This window comes from Labrus mixtus, chromosome 12 (assembly GCF_963584025.1).
Source record: "Labrus mixtus chromosome 12, fLabMix1.1, whole genome shotgun sequence".
In the NCBI taxonomy this organism is placed as follows: Eukaryota; Metazoa; Chordata; class Actinopteri; order Labriformes; family Labridae; genus Labrus; species Labrus mixtus.
The window spans coordinates 27,434,458-27,454,002 of record NC_083623.1 but is presented as its reverse complement, the minus strand read 5'-3'; the positions used below and the strand labels follow the sequence as shown (position 1 = coordinate 27,454,002).

The 19,545-nt window shown below is 39.0% G+C and overlaps 3 protein-coding genes and 1 pseudogene across 3 annotated transcripts in view; 2 read left to right on the top strand and 2 right to left on the bottom strand.

The window, feature by feature from the left end:
• LOC132984485 (zinc finger protein OZF-like) overlaps positions 1 to 19,545 on the top strand; it is a 230,883-nt gene that overhangs the window by 165,609 nt on the left and 45,729 nt on the right. The window lies entirely within an intron of this gene.
• LOC132984478 (gastrula zinc finger protein XlCGF57.1-like) overlaps positions 1 to 19,545 on the top strand; it is a 164,432-nt gene that overhangs the window by 99,158 nt on the left and 45,729 nt on the right. The gene's annotated exons all lie outside the window — the stretch shown is intronic.
• On the bottom strand, positions 6,475 to 7,500 carry LOC132984511 (gastrula zinc finger protein XlCGF71.1-like; annotated as a pseudogene).
• LOC132984513 (NLR family CARD domain-containing protein 3-like) overlaps positions 15,975 to 19,545 on the bottom strand; it is a 37,908-nt gene continuing 34,337 nt past the window's right edge. The window contains exon 10 of the mRNA XM_061051401.1: positions 15,975 to 16,525. Coding sequence (XP_060907384.1) covers positions 15,990 to 16,525 — 536 coding nt within the window. The 3' untranslated portion in view covers positions 15,975 to 15,989. The remainder of the gene's footprint in view (positions 16,526 to 19,545) is intronic.

The following is a 19,545-nucleotide window of genomic DNA, read 5'->3' as shown; positions in this document are numbered from 1 at the left end:
CACCTGGGATCTGTTTGTCAGGATGTCCAGGATCCAAGCGCACAGGGAGGTGTTTAGTCCGAGGTTGATCAGCTTGGAATAGAGGTTGGTGGGGACTATGGTGTTGAAAGCTGAACTAAAATCAATGAACAGCAGTCTCACATAGTCCGCCTTCCGTCTGTCCAGATTGGTGAGTGTGGTGTGCAGTACCTGGGAGACAGCGTCATCTGTGGATCTGTTCAGTCTGTATGCAAACTGAAGTGGATCCAGAGACTCAGGTAGCAAGGAACAGATGTGCATCTTGATGAGTCTCTCAAAGCACTTGAGAGACTCATCAGTAGGTGAGTGCTACTTGGCGATAGTCATTAAGGCAAGCTGGAGAGGCATTCTTCGGTACAGGGACAATAATGTTCTTTTTCAGGCATGTGGGGACCACAGACTGACTCAGGGAGAGGTTGAAGATGGTGGTAAACACTGGAGCTAGCAGGTCAGCACAAGATTTCAGCACTCTGCCAGAAATACCATCTGGCCCAGCAGCCTTCTTGGTGTTCACTTTTTTCAGTAAATGGTAAATGGACTTGAGCTTATATAGCGCTTTTCTAGTCTTCCGACTACTCAAAGCGCTTTTACACCACATGTCACACCCACCCATTCACACCCTTTCACACACTGATGGTAGTGATCGCTATGTAGTATCATCCATCAGAAGTAACTAATCCCATTCATACACTACCACTGAAGCAGTGGGAGCAATTCAGGGTTAAGTGTCTTGCCCAAGGACACATCAGACATGTTGTTCAGCTGGGGATTGAACCCTCAACCTTCCGGTTGAGAGGCGACAACTCTACCAACTGAGCCACAGCCGCCCTCAGTGTCCTCCTCATGTCGTGCTCTGACACAGTAAGCGGCTGCATCGATTGGCATGCTTACATTAGCGGTGCTAATCACGAATCACGCATAAAAGTCAGTAAGTTCGTCAGCCAGAGCGGCGTCTTCACTCACCGAGACATGGGCTCTTTTCCTGTAGTCAGTAATTGTATGCAGTCCTTGCCACAAGCTCCTTGAATCACGCTGCTGGAACTGTGATTCCACTTTGTCCCTGTACCTCCGCTTGGCGTCTTTCACTGCTCGTCTCAGTCTGTAAGATGCCGCTTTGTATTCCTCCGTTCTGCCGGTGGGAAGTGACGAGTTGTATGAAGCTTTCCGCTCATTCACAGCGGTGGGGATAGATTTATCCACCCATGGCTTCTGGTTTGGGAAAAACCGGACAGACACCATAGGAACGGCATTGTCCACCAGCGTTGCTATGAAGTCCGTCACAACTTCCGTAAACTTGTCTACGTCACTCGAGCTGGATTGAAACATGCCCCAGTCGACATCATCCAGAGCATTCAGAGCGTCTCGCAATGTAGCCTCTGGATGTTCCAGCTCCTAACCTGCCTCGTCACCACCTTTTCGTGAACAATACTCTGTTTGTACCTTGGCAAAAGGTAAATGGCAGAATGGTCTGATTTACCGAGTGGGGGCAGGGAAGTTGCCTTGTAGCCCTTTTTGAATGGTGTGTAGCAATGATCCAGTGTATTGTTCCCCCTGGTGGAGCAAGTGACATGTTGGAAAAAGTTTGGCATAACTTTCTGAAGGTTCGCCTTGTTAAAATCCCCAGCCACGATGAGGGCAGCGTTCGGATGTTTGTTTTGGTGCCGGTACAGCACGTCATGCAGGTCCGATAAAGCTGTGTCCATGTCCGCTTGTGGTGGAATGTAAACAGATGTAGTGATGACCGAAGTGAATTCCTGTGATGTTATGTGGGTTACACCAGCTGTTGTTGGTCATAAAACAAATATTATTATTATTTATTTCGAACGATTAAAAATAGATGAAAATGAATAAACAAATGGGAAAAAAAAAATCTGTATAAAATAAAAAATAAAAAGCCAATTTCAATATAATACACATTTGACTCGTTCGAAAGGGGATAGGAAGAAGCCTAGGCTTGTCAAGTCCTACCCCCATTCTTCACCATTAACAAATGCAAAATCTAATAAAATAAACTAAACGGACAATACAAAAAAATACTCCAATCGAGCTATTAAGAAAAACAAAACAAAACAAAAACAAAAAAAAGAACAAAATTAACATTAACATCTGTGAGATTTACATTCTCCTTCCTCATTTCTGTGCTTTTCAAAGATATATCTTTTGTACATTTTTTTTAATTGCATTATATTCATACTTTGTTTAATCGTTTCGTCAAGACCATTCCACAAAACCACCCCACAAATGGAAATACACATACTTTTTAAATTGGTCCGAGCATAATGCTGTTTCAAGTTTAGTTTCCCTCTGAAGTTATAACCCCCTTCTCTGTCTTTGAACAGTTTTTGTATGTTTACAGGTAGCAGTTTATTTTTTGCTTTATACATTATTTGTGCAGTCTTAAATTCTACCAGATCTCCAAACTTTAAGGTGCGTAATTTTAAAAACAGTATATTGGTGTGTTCATAATATCCTACATTGTTTACAATATACGAATGGCTCTTTTTTGTAGTGTGCTTAGTGATTGTAAGGTGGTTTTGTAGGTGTTACCCCATACTTCCACATACAGAATATACAGTGCTCTTTCATTCAAAACGTGCCTTGCTTTCCCCATCACTCCAATACTCCATGCTACTTTTGCTCTCACATGTTTTATATGGGGTTTCCAGCAGATTTTGTGATCAAGAATCACACCCAGAAATGTATTTTCATACACTCTTTCTATTTCAACATTATGTATCATTACTTTTACGTGTGTATTTATTTAGCGTTTTCCAAACAGCAAGTTTGGTTTTGTTTAAATTTAATGATAATTTATTCAAATCAAACCATGTTTTTAGTTTACTCATTGCTGCTGTGACCACCTCCAAAAGCTGCTGCAATTTTTCCCCATCACAGAAAATATTAGTGTCATCCGCAAATAACACAAATTTTAAGAGGTTTGACACCCTACATATATCATTAATATACAAAATAAATAATTTCTGACCCAAAACTGACCCCTGTGGGACTCCACAAGTTATAGCTAAGCATGTTGATTTGCAATCCCGTATTTGCACAAACTGATGTCTATTACTTATGTAGCTTCTCATCCACTCTAGTACAACCCCTCTGATTCCATACTTTTCCAGTTTTTTGATTAACAAATGATGATCAATTGTGTGGAATGCTTTTTTCAAATCTATAAATACACCCACTGCAAATTTCTTATTGTCTATGGAACTGGTAATGTCTTCAATTAACTCCATTAATGCCATGGATGTAGATCTGTTCGACCTAAATCCATACTGACTCTCAATCAACAATTCGTGCTTCTCAATAAAATTATCCAATCTACTGACATACAGTTTTTCTAATATTTTAGAGAACTGAGAGATTAAAGACACAGTCCTGTAATTAGTCAATTGATTTCTGTCTCCAGCTTTGTATAATGGGATGACTTTGGCAGTTTTAATTTTACATGGAAATACACCAGTTTTGAAAGTTAAATTATAAATATAAGTTAAGGGTTTTACAATTACACCAATGACTATTGTTATACATGATAAGCATACACATATATCCTATATTTTATCCCACTGAAAAGTCACAGCACCAGAATTGAAGTAGCTGAATAGTTCATCCCTGTGCTGCTTGGCCTGTGTTGTTTCATTGGTTGTGTGTGGCAGGGAGGCCTGTCATAGTTCAGGTTCTTGTCTCAAACTTCCTGGGATAGTGTCGTGAGCCGCTCCTTCCTGGTCAATGATTCCCGCCATGTACAAGTCACAGCTCTCTGTCCGCAGGAAGTTGTTGCAGAGCACAACAGGCCAAAGTGATGTCCTCCACTTTGGTAGTGTCTTGAATGTTAATGCTGGTTAGAAAGACACAAAAACAGTTGGCTACGACATTTTCTACCACCCTCCGAACGTGTGACAGTCTGTATTGAAGACGCGTTGCTTGACAGATAGCCTGCAGTTTGGATATGGCACCTTCCTCGCCTTGATCTTACTCCTTCGAGGGAAACGCCTCATCTGCCACAATGCAAAAAGGAGCCAGCATGTCAGAAGCAGGAAGTGGTGCAGGGGGGGGGGGATGTTGGATGTCCTATTCTCCAGAGCATCCTGCAGTGAGCATCCCCCAAACACTCTGCCATCTGAAATCCGCCCATTGCAACCAACATCTACGTACAGGAACCTGTAACTGCTGTCCACCAGTGCCATTAGCACTATGGGAAAATGTATGCTTGTAGTACGTTGAGCCAGTTCCTCGTGGGGGGGGCGAATGTTGACATGCTTCCCATCCAGAGCACTTAGGCAGTTTGGGAAGTCCCACTGAGCCTGGAATCCATCGGCTACTTGCTGCCACTCTTCGACTGTGTCTGGGCTGAAAAAACAGAAAATACAATGAAAACCCCACGGAGGATATTTCAAGTCAGACCCTTCATAATAAAAAAAATCGAATACATTCTGTTTGTATGGCGCTTTAGAAAGGTACTCCAAGGCACCTTACATGATAATAAAAAACGATGACGAAAAACAGCATAAGCCCCAACAATATACTGTATACAACAATGAGTTGTAGACGTGTGGCCAAGTGTTGCTGTCCAAATGCCTATAGACTCCACTGTATTTCGTTCAGACTGCACTGTAAATATGAAAGTATCTAAAAAAAATAGATATATCAGACATACCTTCAGGTATTTGTCTTTCAAAACCTGGTAGATTGCTGCACAGGTTTCAGGAACAAATTGCCGAATTGTTTCATAATTGAACTCAGAACTGCTAGGAAAGGCTCCTGAAGCTTTCCCCTGTAATTATTAACAAGCACAAAACTCAGTTATATAATACAGTATTCATCATACTCATTAGTAACAGCTACTAAACTTCAGGATTCAGGTATCATTAACTAAAGTGGTTCTCTATAAACTGAAAGACAGTGTTGTAAATTATAGCTAGCTTGCCTACCTGTTGCCAAGAAGCGCAATGTTATAATCAGACGTTCCCCAGCGGAGATACAATCCCAGTAGTCTGTGTTTTGCCTCCGAATGATTGGATTGATAAGTGCTCCCTCCTCCCCAGCAGACCACTGCATAGAAAAGTGCAGACACCACCACAGTGTAATAAAATGTCCGTAACATGTCAGACTCACAGTCCTGAAGCCTCACGTACTGTGGTCTGTTGGTGAGGTAGTCCGTTGTCCATGCAGCCAGGTGACATTCTACTCTCGCTCTTTCTAGCTTCCCCCTGAGCTGGTGGTGTTGAAGGCACTGGAGGAGTAAAAAACATGACCCTCACAGTGCTGCCTGTGTTCTCCAGGTGAGTCCAGGATCTGTGCATCAGGTAGATGACGCCGTCATCCACCCCGATGTCCGGTTGATATGCGAACTGCAGAGGATCGAGATTTGAAGTCACCAGGTTGTTGAGGATGATCCTCTCCATGGTCTTTATCAGGTGAGAGGTGAGGGCCACAGGTCTGAAGTGGTTATTGATGGTTGTTGAGGGGGGTGACGGGGTGCTCAGATGGAGTGTTGGTGGGAGTGGGAGCCGAAACAAATTTATCAAATAATTTTTGCCTTCTCCCTGTCTCCCGCTTCAGGGCCCCTCCCAGGACCTCTGATTTTCTCAGAGTTTCCGAGTCGGAATTCCGACTTCAGGTGGCGTTCCAGTTGACACTTCCGACTGCGAACATATGGATCGCAGCACAAATAGTTCAGTCCTGTCTCTACAGTCAATACACAAATGTACTACTAATAATAATAACTTTGATTTCTATAGCACCTTTCAAGGAACCCAAGGACGCTTTACAGTGATTAAAAGGGGAGCGGTACTAAATCAGATCAGCTATTTAACTTTATTAGCATTTCATGAATAGAGGGGCCGTTCAAAACTCCAACAACTCTAGTATCCTGTCTTCGCTTTTTTTAATTAAATAAATAAACAAGTCTGCTTGTAGTTGAAATATTAATAAATGAAAGCAGTTACTTTCATTGCAAATAAGAAAAGTTTTATGACTGATGACGAGTCAGGTTACCGTTGGAATTGGATAGCGCCAAGACCAATGGAAGAGTCGTTCTCCTCTTAGCAGAAAATGTATAAAAAGCAGTGAAGCAGCAAAAAGGAAGCCAAAGAGAGAAATGATAACAGAACAAATATACACACAATTGAAGTGTTTTTATCCATATACCATATTTAGTTATAGTTATACAGACTGAAGGCTATAATGCATTTCTATTGTTTCTTAACAATATGTTGAGTAAATCCAGAATGCCAGATGACATCTACAGGTGTTGTCATTCAGTTTGTGATCAAAGGCTGCAGCAGTTTTGTGCCCAGTGGCCTCTGCACTCTTAATTAATCCTGTGCATGTTCAGGTGTCATTGAGATTTTCTTTATTTTGTATTCTGACTGCAGGATTCTTATTAAGGGTTAAAGGTTTTCAGTGAAATAAACCTGGACCTGATCAGACTGTGGTCGCTCAGTTTTACCATTGAACAGGATTAGCATTTCTCTCCAGTGTGAATCATCATGTGTGTGGTCAGATGCCATTTTTGCTTAAATCTTTTACCACACTCAGAGCAGCAGAAGGGTTTCTCTCCTCTGTGAACTAACATGTGTTTGGTCACAAGATGTTTTCAGTTAAATCTTTTACCGCACTCAAGGCAGCTGAAGGGTTTCTCCTCTCTATGATTTGCCATGTGATATGTCAAACTAGACTTATGAGTAAATATTTTCTCACATTGAGAGCAGCTGAATGGTTTCTCTCCTGTATGACCTAACATGTGTGTGGCCAGAATTCCACTTACGGTCAAACTTTTACTACAAACAGAGCAGTGGAATGGTTTCTCTCCTGTATGCCCTAACTGTGGTCAGATGTCCTCTTTGCGTAAAACTTTTACCACACTCAGTGCAGCTGAAGGGTTTCTCCCCTCTGTGATTTGCCATGTGATTTGTCAGACTGGCCTTATGGGTAAATATTTTCTCACACTGAGAGCAGCTGTAGCGTTTCTCTTTAGTGTGAACCTTCATATGAGTGGTCAGACTTCCCTTAGTACTTAATTTTTTACCACACAAACAGCAGCTGAAGGGTTTCTCTCCTGTATGAACCAACATGTGTTTGATCATTGACCCTTTGTGGTTAAATCTTTTACCGCACTCCGAGCAGCTATGTGGTCTCTTACCAGTCTTTAGTTTCTTATTTTTCAAGTTTAATTCTGACAGATCTTCTATTGTCTCTTGCCAATCGTCCCTGTCATCAATCTCAGGTTCATCAGAGTCTTCAATCTTGACCTCAGTCTCTGATTGTAAATGTCTCTCTGGATCTGAGTACCTCTCTGGTTCTGCTCCTCCACAGTCCTCTCCATCAACTCCTGTTTCCATCTGTTCAGTTTGTCTCTGATGAAGCTGTGAGTACTGAGGTTTCTCTTCATGATCTTCACTCTTCACAGAGACAGGAGTGAAGGGGAACTTGGTGTTATCAGCCTCCTCCAGTCCTTGAAGCTGTTCTTCCTCCTGACTACTCCACAGTTCCTCGTGTTCTTCTTTAATGTGTTGGGGCTTAGTGTCTTCCTGGTCCAGAATGTGGCTCCACTCCTGCTGCTCAGGTGGAAGCTCTTCTTTACTCACCAACAGCTGCTGCTTTCACCAAAACATCCAGAAAGGAAATATGATCTGAGTCAAAACACAAAGTGAACTTCATGGATTCCTTTCTAGAATTAATATTGAAATAACTTTGAAACTGAAATTATTTTCAATCTTCAGCATTACCTCACCGAATGAAAAACAAATCATCAAATTACCTCCAGTAAGATTTGATCAACTTGGAATAGGAGTTAATTGGACCTTGACATAATAAATGCTGTTCATCTGTAACTTTAGGACGAGGGCAGGATTTCATAACTTCAGGTATGGACAAATGAAGTGATTGTGATTCTTCCTCCTTAAAAATATTAGTGTGATAGTTCATTAAAGGTTGAAGAATATAATTTGTACATGTAACAACTGTTCCATTCTCAAACAGAATTTGATCAATATTTGTCCTATATATAGATTACTTTTTTGAAGTTGCAGAAAGTGTTTGATGCATTTCTCATTATATTCCATCCATGTTGCTTCAGATCTTTGTATTATCCATTTAATCTATGTTTCTAGCTCTTCTGGCTTCAGTTCCAGTTATTGTTGGCCTTCTTCGACCTGATCAGATGTATTCTCATCCAAGCGTATTCTTATATTTTGTAATTCCCCCATTAGTGTTTTTTCTTTGTTATGTTTAAAAGAAGAATACTTGATGGTATGACCCCACAGTGCACATTTAAACCCATACAATGTGTGGCTCTGCTGATCCATTATTAACAGAGAATAATCTTGTTGAAATTATAAATGTCTCTTCTTCCAGCAATTATTGATTTAACTTCCAGTAACCTCTACCTCTGTTAACCCCAACAAAATTAATCTTTTATAAAATGAGATGACCATCAGAGCGACATTTTTCAGATATTATTGCTTGTGTTACACCACTCAGTCTGCAACCGTACTTATGGTGTAGAAAACGTCCACAGGCGAGGATGGCAAAACATACAAGCAGTCGGTAAATCAGCACCATGCACACACTTCAGCAGCAACGCAAGAATACCAGCTCAGACTGTTTACTCAAGCCACTTCTTTAAGTTTCACTTTCATGTGCAACAAAAGAGCTTTACACTGCCACCTGCTGGCCAATGTAAAAACACCTAACTCAACAGAAACTATTAATGTCACATTATGTTATAACCAACATGTTAAATAAAAGTGACTGGAATTAACTCACAAAAACAAGTATTTTTACGGGTACTACCCTTGGTATATCTTTGAAATCAAATTGAACGAAATAAAAAACAGATCTGGTCTACTAGCCATTGAATTTCTTCAGCAGGTATATCTCATTAGATCTGGATTCTTTATTCTCCATAAATCAACTAAATCCATGGCAGACGTCATCCATAACATAGCACTAGGTTCTTTTTCTTGGTAATCTCTCTTGTCTCCTGTCCTATCTTTAGTTGGGTCAAGGACCGTATTAAAGTCTCCAACCATAATTATAAGTTTATCATAATGCTGAATCATATTGAGCATATTTAAAAAATAATCTTAGGATCATTGCTAATTGGAGCATATACATTAATTAAACATAAATGTAACATCATAATTATACGACCATCTATCTTGTTTAAAGAATATTCTAGATGCTCCCTGAGCGAGATTGCATCACCCCTCGGACTTCTTGAACCATGATTAAAAATGATAGCTCCCATCCATTCTCATATCCACCTCTCTTCCTCTTTTTGAGTTGAGTGTGTCTCCTGTAAACATATAATATCAAACTTATTTTTGGTATTCAGCCAAGTAAAAACTTTGTTTTTTTTTCATAGTATTGGCAAGCCCATTACATTTGTAACTGGCTGTACAGAGTTTCTCATTATCTATATAGAAGGGAGGAGTTGAAAATATGTAGGTAGACCTTTCTTTGATAACCTTATGTACTCTAGTTCTGCTTGTTTTTCAATGTATGCAGAAACAAATAGACATAAACATAACAAAAAAACACATTTCAGTGTTATTATTAACATCAATCAGCAATTGCACTATTTATTATTAACCCAGACCCCCAAGAAAGTAGTATGAGGGAATTATTTAAATAAGCACACTTAATCACCAGTGTGCTTAAGTGCCTGTGTGTGCTACTCAATGTAGACCAACCTGTTTCCTCCAATCAGCCTGTCCATAGTCATATGTTATCTCTTCCCTCACAGCAAAGAGAAAAAGGTTTGCCCTCTGCCATGATCTTTTTCATCTTACAGTTCGGCTGCTTGTGGTCATCATTGACTAGTCTTCCTAGACTATGGAGTCAGATCAGTCTCAATATTCATGAATGCACACAGAAGGATTCACAAATGTATTTTAAATAAATTATTCTGATTCATACACAAATATTTATAGTTTTAAAAATATGTAATAGATATCCACAAATATATGATATACATACTTTAAAGTATTTGCAGTTTTTATCAAAAACACATTTGGATCTTGTTACATTTATATATGAACTGTTCAATCTGCATTTACAAACTGTTTGTCATGTGTGAGCCTCACTGCATCTGTGAGGGTTTTGTGAGACTTTTTTTTCAGCAGGGACTTGTCTGTACCCAATCAGATGTCTCCTTCCTATTCAGCCAATCACAGTAGCATAGATTCAAAGGTGTGGTTTAATGTGATCACTTAGCGTTACATCTGCGCAGACAGCGATTAGCCTAGCTGTCTGATCATTTTTATGCTGACCAGCACAAATAGTCTCTGTGATTGTCGTAATATAGATGGAAAGTTGTTTATAGTTGTTGATGGTGAGATGTCAATTTGACTACCTTCAATACATTTTAGTGTTTAATTGGAGAGGCATGGCGTCAGAATTTAAGCATGAGGGTCTGCCACGCACACACAAACAACTCATAAATGCTGATGACAATCACATCTATGTAGCCGAGATATTGGTATCTGGTTCAAAACCCCCCTCTCAGTTACCCGCTGGATCAAACAACGGTGGATTACAGTTTAAGAGTTTTACAACCACCTTAGGTAAACACGTGGCCGGAACCAGAACACTTCTCATGGCTCTTTTGTTTATCTTAAGACTGTGAATTACGATTGAGTGTCAGACATTTCGTCTCTGAATCTCTGAGCAGTTGACACACCAAGAGACACCTCGCTATCCCTGGGAGAGAGCCGCATGTTGGGGTCTGAGGATCGTCAAAGGAATCATAAAACTGACAGAGACTTTTGGTCTTCTCAAATTTGTAAGATCTTATTTTGGGTCAAATGAATGTCCATTTCATTTCTGGTTTAAATATCTATGTTTGTGAGGTGAAAAGTGACTGTGTCATCCGATAAGTAAAGTAAAAACTAGTTAATGGATTTCCACTGAGAATTTGTAAGATGGAGCAATACTGCCACCTTGTGGTTAGTATTGACTTTTAAACATAATAGACTATGTATAATCATATTTGTTTGTTTTATAAATAAAGGGTGACATAAGTATATTATCTGTTCTATGTTTTTATATAACATCGATCTATGATGGTTATTTCCATCGTCGATCATTTAACATGTGTACAGGAGAATATTTTTCTAAATGTTCAGAGATTGTTCTCACAATGTTGAAACTCTGAATACTCATATTTAGTTTAATTATGGTGACATCATAAATGATCTTCCACATATTATCTTTGAGTTTATGAAAGTAAAATCAAGTAATTCAACTCATACATAGAAGCTGTCAGTGTCTCCCCCTTAGAGTGGGATGGGCCCCGCCCCTCTCTATGCCAGACAGAGATGCAGAATCAACTTCTCATCAGTTGTCTTTGTGTTCCCGTCCCGTCAACTTGTATTTTTGATGCTCAAGAGTCAAGCGGTCTGCTGGTCTGATCGCTCCTCTTGTGATTATTGCATCCTTTGTGTGTTTTTCCTTTTTCCACGCTTTCGCCTCACGTAAACTTTACGTGTAGTGTTTCAAAGTTACATTTAATTCATCATCTTTCGTAAGCAACTCCTTTTTTTATCTGACTCGAGCTAACTTGAATTGGCCAACAAGTTTATCTCGAGTGAGTTAATTTTTGCAAGTTTTTCTATATTTTCATCAACTTGGACTAGCCGATGTCAGGATGTGATCGAGGAAACGAGTCTCAACCGCTGCTAACAACCACTCTCCACCAGCCTACGATTCCTGAATAGACTGCCTAGGCGGCTATCATCCAGCAACGCTTCCCCAGGACCCCAAGTGGGACGACCTGGAGGGAATCACAGAACTCCTACTTAAAGGAAGAACGCTCCGGTGTGTGTGTTGTCGAACGGGAGACTGGAGGACCCCCCGAACTCATTCAAGAAGTTCCGGTCGAGACTAGAGAAAGGTTGTTGTCCAACACATCGGTAGCTCCAAGTTATCATTCTCTCACAACATAATTCTATTAATCACCTTTTTCTTTTAAATCATTACCAAACCGTTTATCGTTTCATTTGTTACTTTCACTATTATGACGCCACCATATAAATTAAGTTAAAATCAAAATCATACCTCAGAATCATTCATATTAAAATCATCATCAAATTATAAACTTACTTCATTAATCTGCATTATTGTTCATAATTCCTGTAATAAATTCATATGTAATCATTTAGAACTTTGTGTTTGTTTAATGATTGAAATGCTCCTAAATGATTAACTATTCTGATATGAGACTGATTAATTAATTACTACAGTTCATGCTATTTCTTCTGTTAAACATGGGAAGTGGTGCCCCCGAGGAAAAATTAGAATATTAATATCTTAATAAATTAATTTACTACATCTACAATTGTGGATATATTTGTCTTAGATAACTTCTTTACTTCTTAACTAGTGAAGGCTTTACTTGATATTTCACTGAGAAGTAATGCACTTGCATTTGAAGGTGCACACTGAATCATTTAAATGTCCGATCATTTAAATGATATAAATAGACGGCATGTTTAACTAGATATTAAGGTTCTGAGGATTAAAAAATCTTTCTCTGGCTCACATTTTCACACATTTGTAACTTGACTAGAATCAATATGATACATTTATGATGTACTCAACCGGAATGCCCTCAGTTTTAAACAAGGAAGCTACAAGATTATTTTAGCCAGATAGCTTATTTTGTTAGTGAATATTGAATATATGAACATATTCTTGAGTGAATATTGTAACATACTAACTAAAATTACAATAAATATTTTTTTGTTAGCAATGACTCAGTATTGACACAAATGTAACTGTCTTTGCAGTCAATTCATTCAATCTTCAAACAGTAGCTCATTGTTAGCAACTAAACAGCTAACGGAGTTAGCCTTCACCAAAGATGGCTGCTTGCACATGCGCATTTCAGCCACTAGTTGTCCCTACTGAGTAAATCCCCTGTACACTAAGCACACTTCGGTAAATGTATATAATGGGGTAAACCTTGAAAACGGCACAGGGCATTATTTATTAATTATTTCACTGAATTAGAGGTTATTTTTGTGGGGTACAGGATTTTGATTCCCACAAAAATTTGGGTCCCACGCTGAGTGGGCTTTCCTTTTTCAGTTCCCACAATGTCATAAAGACAAACACGGACAAAACACACACACACACAAACACCCCCACACATACACATACACATTTACACGCGTACCTTACTAACAGGGGACTACCAGTCTATACTATACAAGTGTGGACTTCTCTTTCTGGTCATTTTAAAAAGTAATACCACATTTACTTGTGATGTGTTTAACCATAATATTACTTCAAATGTGTTTTTAATTTTTTTTCAAGAAGTTGCCAAGAGGGGACTTGCAGGCTTGAATGATGTCTACATATCTAAAGGCCCTGACACACCAAGGAGATCGTCGGCCTTCAGTCCTGGTTGGAACGTCGATGAGGGATCGTCGCCCTACTTTAGCCTGAGCTCAGTGGCTAACTCATGTTTACTTCCAGCTGTTTTAGAAGATGTGTTCAGTTACAGCTGAAGAACAGAAAAAGGGTGTCAGTAGTTGAAGGCCATCATTACACATGCTGTGTGTGTGTTTGTGTGTTTCCTGAGTTTAGCCCTCCAGGTATGCAAGTCACTGAGAGAGGGAATTAAATGTCTTACTATGTAATAAGATACATTGATTTTTATTCATGTTTGTGTTTAATTTTTGGTTACACACAAAATGTTTTTTGTCATTTTCACATTTTGCATCGAAGATAATATATATGGAAACTGCATTTTTTTCATCAAAATATGTTTGAGTGGAAAGTGAGACAGATTTTATTTGTTGATGTTGAAGCATGTACTTGAAAGTGATTTCATATGAAAGTTATGAAATCTAAAATATTTTTTTCTCCACAAAAGATGACCTAGTGTGATTTTGTGTTTCACAACTGAAATGTTTTCTCAACCCCCCTTTTTTGTTAATGCTTTTTCAAAAACATTCCTCATCTTAATAAGACCCACACTGTTCCCACTTTAGATCCAGTAGCTGTAAAGGAGCTTCATTCATCTTACTAAGGAACTCATGTAGTTTTATTTATGTAACTTCACATCCTATTAACGTTGACAAGTGGTCTAAAAGCTGTCAACAACTTTCTATAAAGTGCCAATAAATATCTTACAAGCCAATAATAAATGTGTTTGATACTATTATGAACAACTATGAAGTCTTTTTCATGTTAATTAACATCTTATTAATGTACAAAGGACATATAAACTGTGAACAGGTTTCTTATAAGAGCCTGAAAGTGTCTTATCAGTAACAATGAATGTGTTTATTATGCTTTTATTAACACTTCTATATACTTATTCATCTTTATAGGCCTCTTATAAGGTGTTAGAAGTGACTTATCAACTATTACCATAAAATCCGGTATATAAGACACACTCTGTTTTGGAGGTCTGTTGAGTGAAGTCTACAATGTGGAGCTTGCGTACAGCTGTGTCGCTCTTTAAGTTCCATCTGTTTTCACTTTGTGCAGTTTGCACTTCTACTCGCTACACTACGATAGTCGAGCTCTCAGCCTGCAGTGAAAGTTGTCAAGCACAGACCCCTGGCTTGTGAGCTCTCTGCCCGACTCCGCTGGTCACTCTTTAACTTTAACATAGGACTCTTTCAATCAAAGAGACCTCCACAAGGTTTATTCACAGAACAATATACCACCATTAAAAAGCATGATTATGACCTCATGAGGGAGAAAAGATGTGAAAAAGTGGCTCAGCCAGACTGCTCTGTGTCACCGTCTTGCCCAGTACAGCATGCTATCAGCTTTCAATACACAATGAATGGGGATGTATTTTTAACCACGTCAGGTCACGTGCAGTGTATGATGGTGGCTGCTGCGCCCAGGATAATTACGACATGTGAGTATTTTATACTGGTATATTGGTCTCACTGGTCTATAAGATGCAGCCAACTTTATAGATGAAATAATAGGTATTAAAAGTGTGATTTGATGTAATTACAGCTTATTACAAGGACCTTAATATAGACGGTTACCCAAGAAGAACTAAGACTGAGGTTCTGTCGGATGTCATGAAACACCTTAACCAGAGCTGTGTCAGTGCTGTGGTTTGGTCCAAAACCTGACTGGAAGACATCCAAACAGTCGTTCAATGTTAAGAAGTTATTTAACAGCTTTGTCTATCATTAGTCCTAACAAAGGACGATTTGACATAGGCCTGTAATTGTTCATTATTGTCTTGTCTAGATTGTTCTTTTTCTAGTAGTGGCTTGATGACTGCTGTTTTCAAGGCCTGAGGAAAGAGACATGTTTACAATTTGTAATCTGGAGCCATGACTTGGGAAACTTTTGTGAAAAAACTGTTTGCAGAATATCAAGACAGCAGGAGGAGGAATTTAATTGTTGTGTTATGTCCTCCAGGTTTTTAAGGTTGATCGGATTAAACTGTGTCATTGTGCCTACACTGGTTCTAAATGGACACAGCACATATCCTGATCCTGATGTTGAGTCACTGTCAGCTTGTCTAATGTTCTGGATGTTTTCAGTAAAGAAGATGTCAAATTAATTACAGGCCCTGGTAGAATGAAGTTCAGGTGCTGCTGACACAGGAGGGTTTGTTAGCCTGTCGACAGTAGCTAACAGGGCACAAGCATTATTATTGTTTCTGATGATGATGTCAGAGAAGAAAGACTGTCTTGCTACATTAAAGTGATCAGATGAGGATCACCCTGATCCAGGTACAGATTTAAGGATTATCAAATCCAGATGATCAGATCTTATTTTGTCACTTAATTTTTATTGATGAGATCAGAACAATACAGACATTACAGAAGGGGGTCCATTGTTTTTCTATAATGTAGAACATTTAAACCCCATTCACACCCCCACCCCCCCATTACCACGCCCACCAACCATGAAACAGAGCAGCTGGACAGAATGAACAGAGTCAGCTGGTCTTCAGTCAGCAGTGTTTCTCAGACCGACACACCACACAGAGACACTGAAGAACCATGAGACAAGATCATAAACCCAGGATAGAGAGGTTCAGAGGATGTGGTGTTGAAGGTGTGGAGGTGGATCAGTGTGTCAGAGGAGATTCTGTAGAAGGACAGAGAGCCAGCAGGACAGTCCACATACACTGCTACTCTGTTAGAGACAGAGGAGGAGGAGATCTTTGTTTCTCTTTTATTGTGCATGACAGAGTAACCTTCATCAGAGCAGAACAGACTCCAGGACTGATCATTCCATCCAAACACACATTCATCACTGACTCCTCTCCTTCTGATTCCTCTGTAACTCACTGATACAAAAACCTTTCCTCTCCACTTGACCTCCCAGTAACAGCGACCAGTCAGACCAGTCCTACACAGCAGCTGAGACCAGTAGTCAAATCTGTCTGGATGATCAGGATATGACTGAAGCTTCTCCACATATGTCACCTTCCTGTTGTTGTCAGACAGTCTGAGGGATCTGTTCACTGTGTTTGTGTCCAGTTCCAGCTCACAGGCGTCTGATGGAGAGAACGAGACACAACACAGCTGCAGGTTATCATCTGTTCATTCATCAACAACTTTACTGACACTTACTGAGAGTCAATCAAACTTACAGTTCATATTCAGCACTGAATGATGTTTGACAGCACTGAAATGCAATAATCCACTTCTAATCAAGTTCAAAAGTAGTTACCATGCTGTAAAAAAATACTAATTTTACATTAAATAACTCGACATTTTAAAAGTATTTTTCAGTTGTTTTTTTTAAATAAACAAACTGTAAGATGACATTATCTGTAAACGAACAACCCCCCCCTTTTATTTTATTTTAACGTTTATTTCTCTTTTTTTTACAGTCAAATGACTCTACAAATGATACGTTATATATTTTTTGTTTTCTAAGATTACATATTTAATAATCTGTAATTAAATATGTAGCAGGTTAATATAAAGGTGTATGTCCATACCAACAATATGACGTGTTTCTCTCTCATTTTAAGATCAATCTTATTGGTTTTATGTTCATGTGTAACTGACATTCAAACTCTGTCATTCTGGATATGACTTTGATGATGTAAGACTTTAACCACATTTCAAACTTTCAAGAGCTTTATTTTAGATCTTTAAATAACTACTTAGCCATCAGCTCAGGCCGTTTTCGAAACCGCGTACTACATACTACTATCTAAATCAGTATGCAGTAAGCAGTATGTACTGCATACTGCATACTGCATACTGCGTTCAACAGTAGTATGTAGTATGACTGCCAGTCGTCGGTTATTTTGCAGTATGCTTGGTCCGGTTAAACTGGTTTCCGGTCCTGGAATGTGGAAGTAGACAACGGCCCATCTGGAGGTAAACGCCGCTACGGTGTAGTGAAATAAGCTCACAAGTGCTTCATTAAAATAATAAAAATAAAAGCGTCAACAATCTCTCATATATTCTGTCATTAATACATAACACCTGTGGTTGAAATATGATTAGCATGCTATTATTAGTAGTAATTTATTTAATTACATTATGAAAAATACTATTAACATAATAGTATATTTTTCAAGCATTCAGGTTCAATTTTTACACAGCTGTGAATAATATGTAATCATATGAGCAAGCCAGTAATTGCAGCAGCTTGTCCACATGTGGCACATGCATCGTACAGTTGAAAAAGCAGGAACATCTCAGGTGGTAAGACACATAAATATCTGAAAATGTCATATTTGTCATTGGTTCATGCCCACAATGTGGCAAGAAGAAGAAGGAGACAAGCTGCCCTCCGCCATTACGACTGTAAATATTGACCTGGCACTTTGCATTCTGGGAGACAGTACGCGAGGTAGACTGGTCCGATGCATACTGTAAATTTTTCCCGAATCAGTATGACATCCGGGTATATTTCGCATACTGCAGATCTCGCATTTGTTCGCATACTGCTTACTGCATACTGCATTTTGGCCAAATCAGTACGTACTAGTAGTATAGTACGCGGTTTCGAAAACGGCGTCAGTCTCTGCTGGATCGTTGTGCCATTCACGGTTTGTTTGTCACAAGTTCAGCTTCCATTTGTCCTGTTAACAAACTTTGAGAAGTTGCTTTTTTGCCTACCACAACTCTGACTCCTGTTTTTTGTCTCCAGGACTTTCTACTGCCAACTAGCCAGCCACCTCCAGCTCACTACCTCACCCCCAGCCCTGGACACATCCCCCTGCATATTCCAACTAAAACTCTTTTTTTGACACCCTATCTGTCTGGTCTGCATTTGGGTTCAGCCGCATTCGTGACACATATCAAAATTAAATTAAACACAATTATATCAGGTTCACAAAATGACAATCATGAAGACAGTACAGTATAAATGTCAACTTCAATTTTAGGTTAAGTTCAGTTTAAAGTTTTCTTCTCAAATTCTGTTCAGTTCAAGTTAGCTCCTTTTGACTCAGTTTGGTTCGACTAACAAAAAGGATCCAACACTCCTACCGCTCTGGCAGCAAGTTCACCAACAGTCTAACCGTAGTAGCAGATTCCCTCACTGGCACTATGAAGGTGGTATCTATCTCCTAGAAACGCTGTCCTTGAATTTAGCTCGCCATCTTGTGTCCCGTGTCCCGTGTCGACTCTCCACACACAACTGAAAAAGGTTAATTTCCTCAAACAATTTCCAAGTAAACAAAACCAAAAAACTGTTGCGCTGAACTACAATACAACTTTCTTGAATCAACCACCAAGAAGATGTTGATTTTCAGTTTAAATAAACTCTTTTCACAGTATTTTGCTCACTGTTTGTGCTGCACTCCACGACACGCGCAGAGAGCCGTGTGTCTCTTAAAGGGGCAGTGTCATATTCATTTTTTCACAACCATAACTTTATTAAACTTTAGAAAAGTAACAGTTTAACATTTTTAACTCACTCTGAATGAATTAAATGTAAATATTTTTAAGGATCATATTATTTATGTATTTTAGCGTCTAAATGGTTTAAACTCTCAATGAGATAAGTGTAACTTTTTTAAATAACCAACTTATTTTGCATTTTAACAAAGTATTCTCTATTTATTCAGTTATTTATTAATGTCACATTTCCAAGTGGGTTATATCGGGCCTTGATGGACTGACTCACTACATGCAGTTAAATCAAAGTTTGAAAACAAATGTTGTAACTTTCACGGAGTTGTGGCAATGTTGGCCAATGAGTGTTGCTTTGGGCAGTGGCCTAACAGATATATATATATATATATATATATATATATGTATATATATAGATACATATATATACTGTAAGAAAAGTCGGTGTTAATATGATGGCATTTTCTGTTCTGATTTTTTACAGGCATTTTACTGCATTTTACCTTTATTTTGAATGACGCATTGCATTGTGGGAAGACCCCCACTAAGTGTGAAAAGGTGAAGAGGCGGAGACGTTACTCTCACATGATTATTAAATCTGCCTGAACTTTGACCTGAATCATGTCGCTGACATTTTTGTCTTGACCAAAACGTACCAAACGTCTTAGAGAATATTTAGACCGGCTCAACCTGAAGT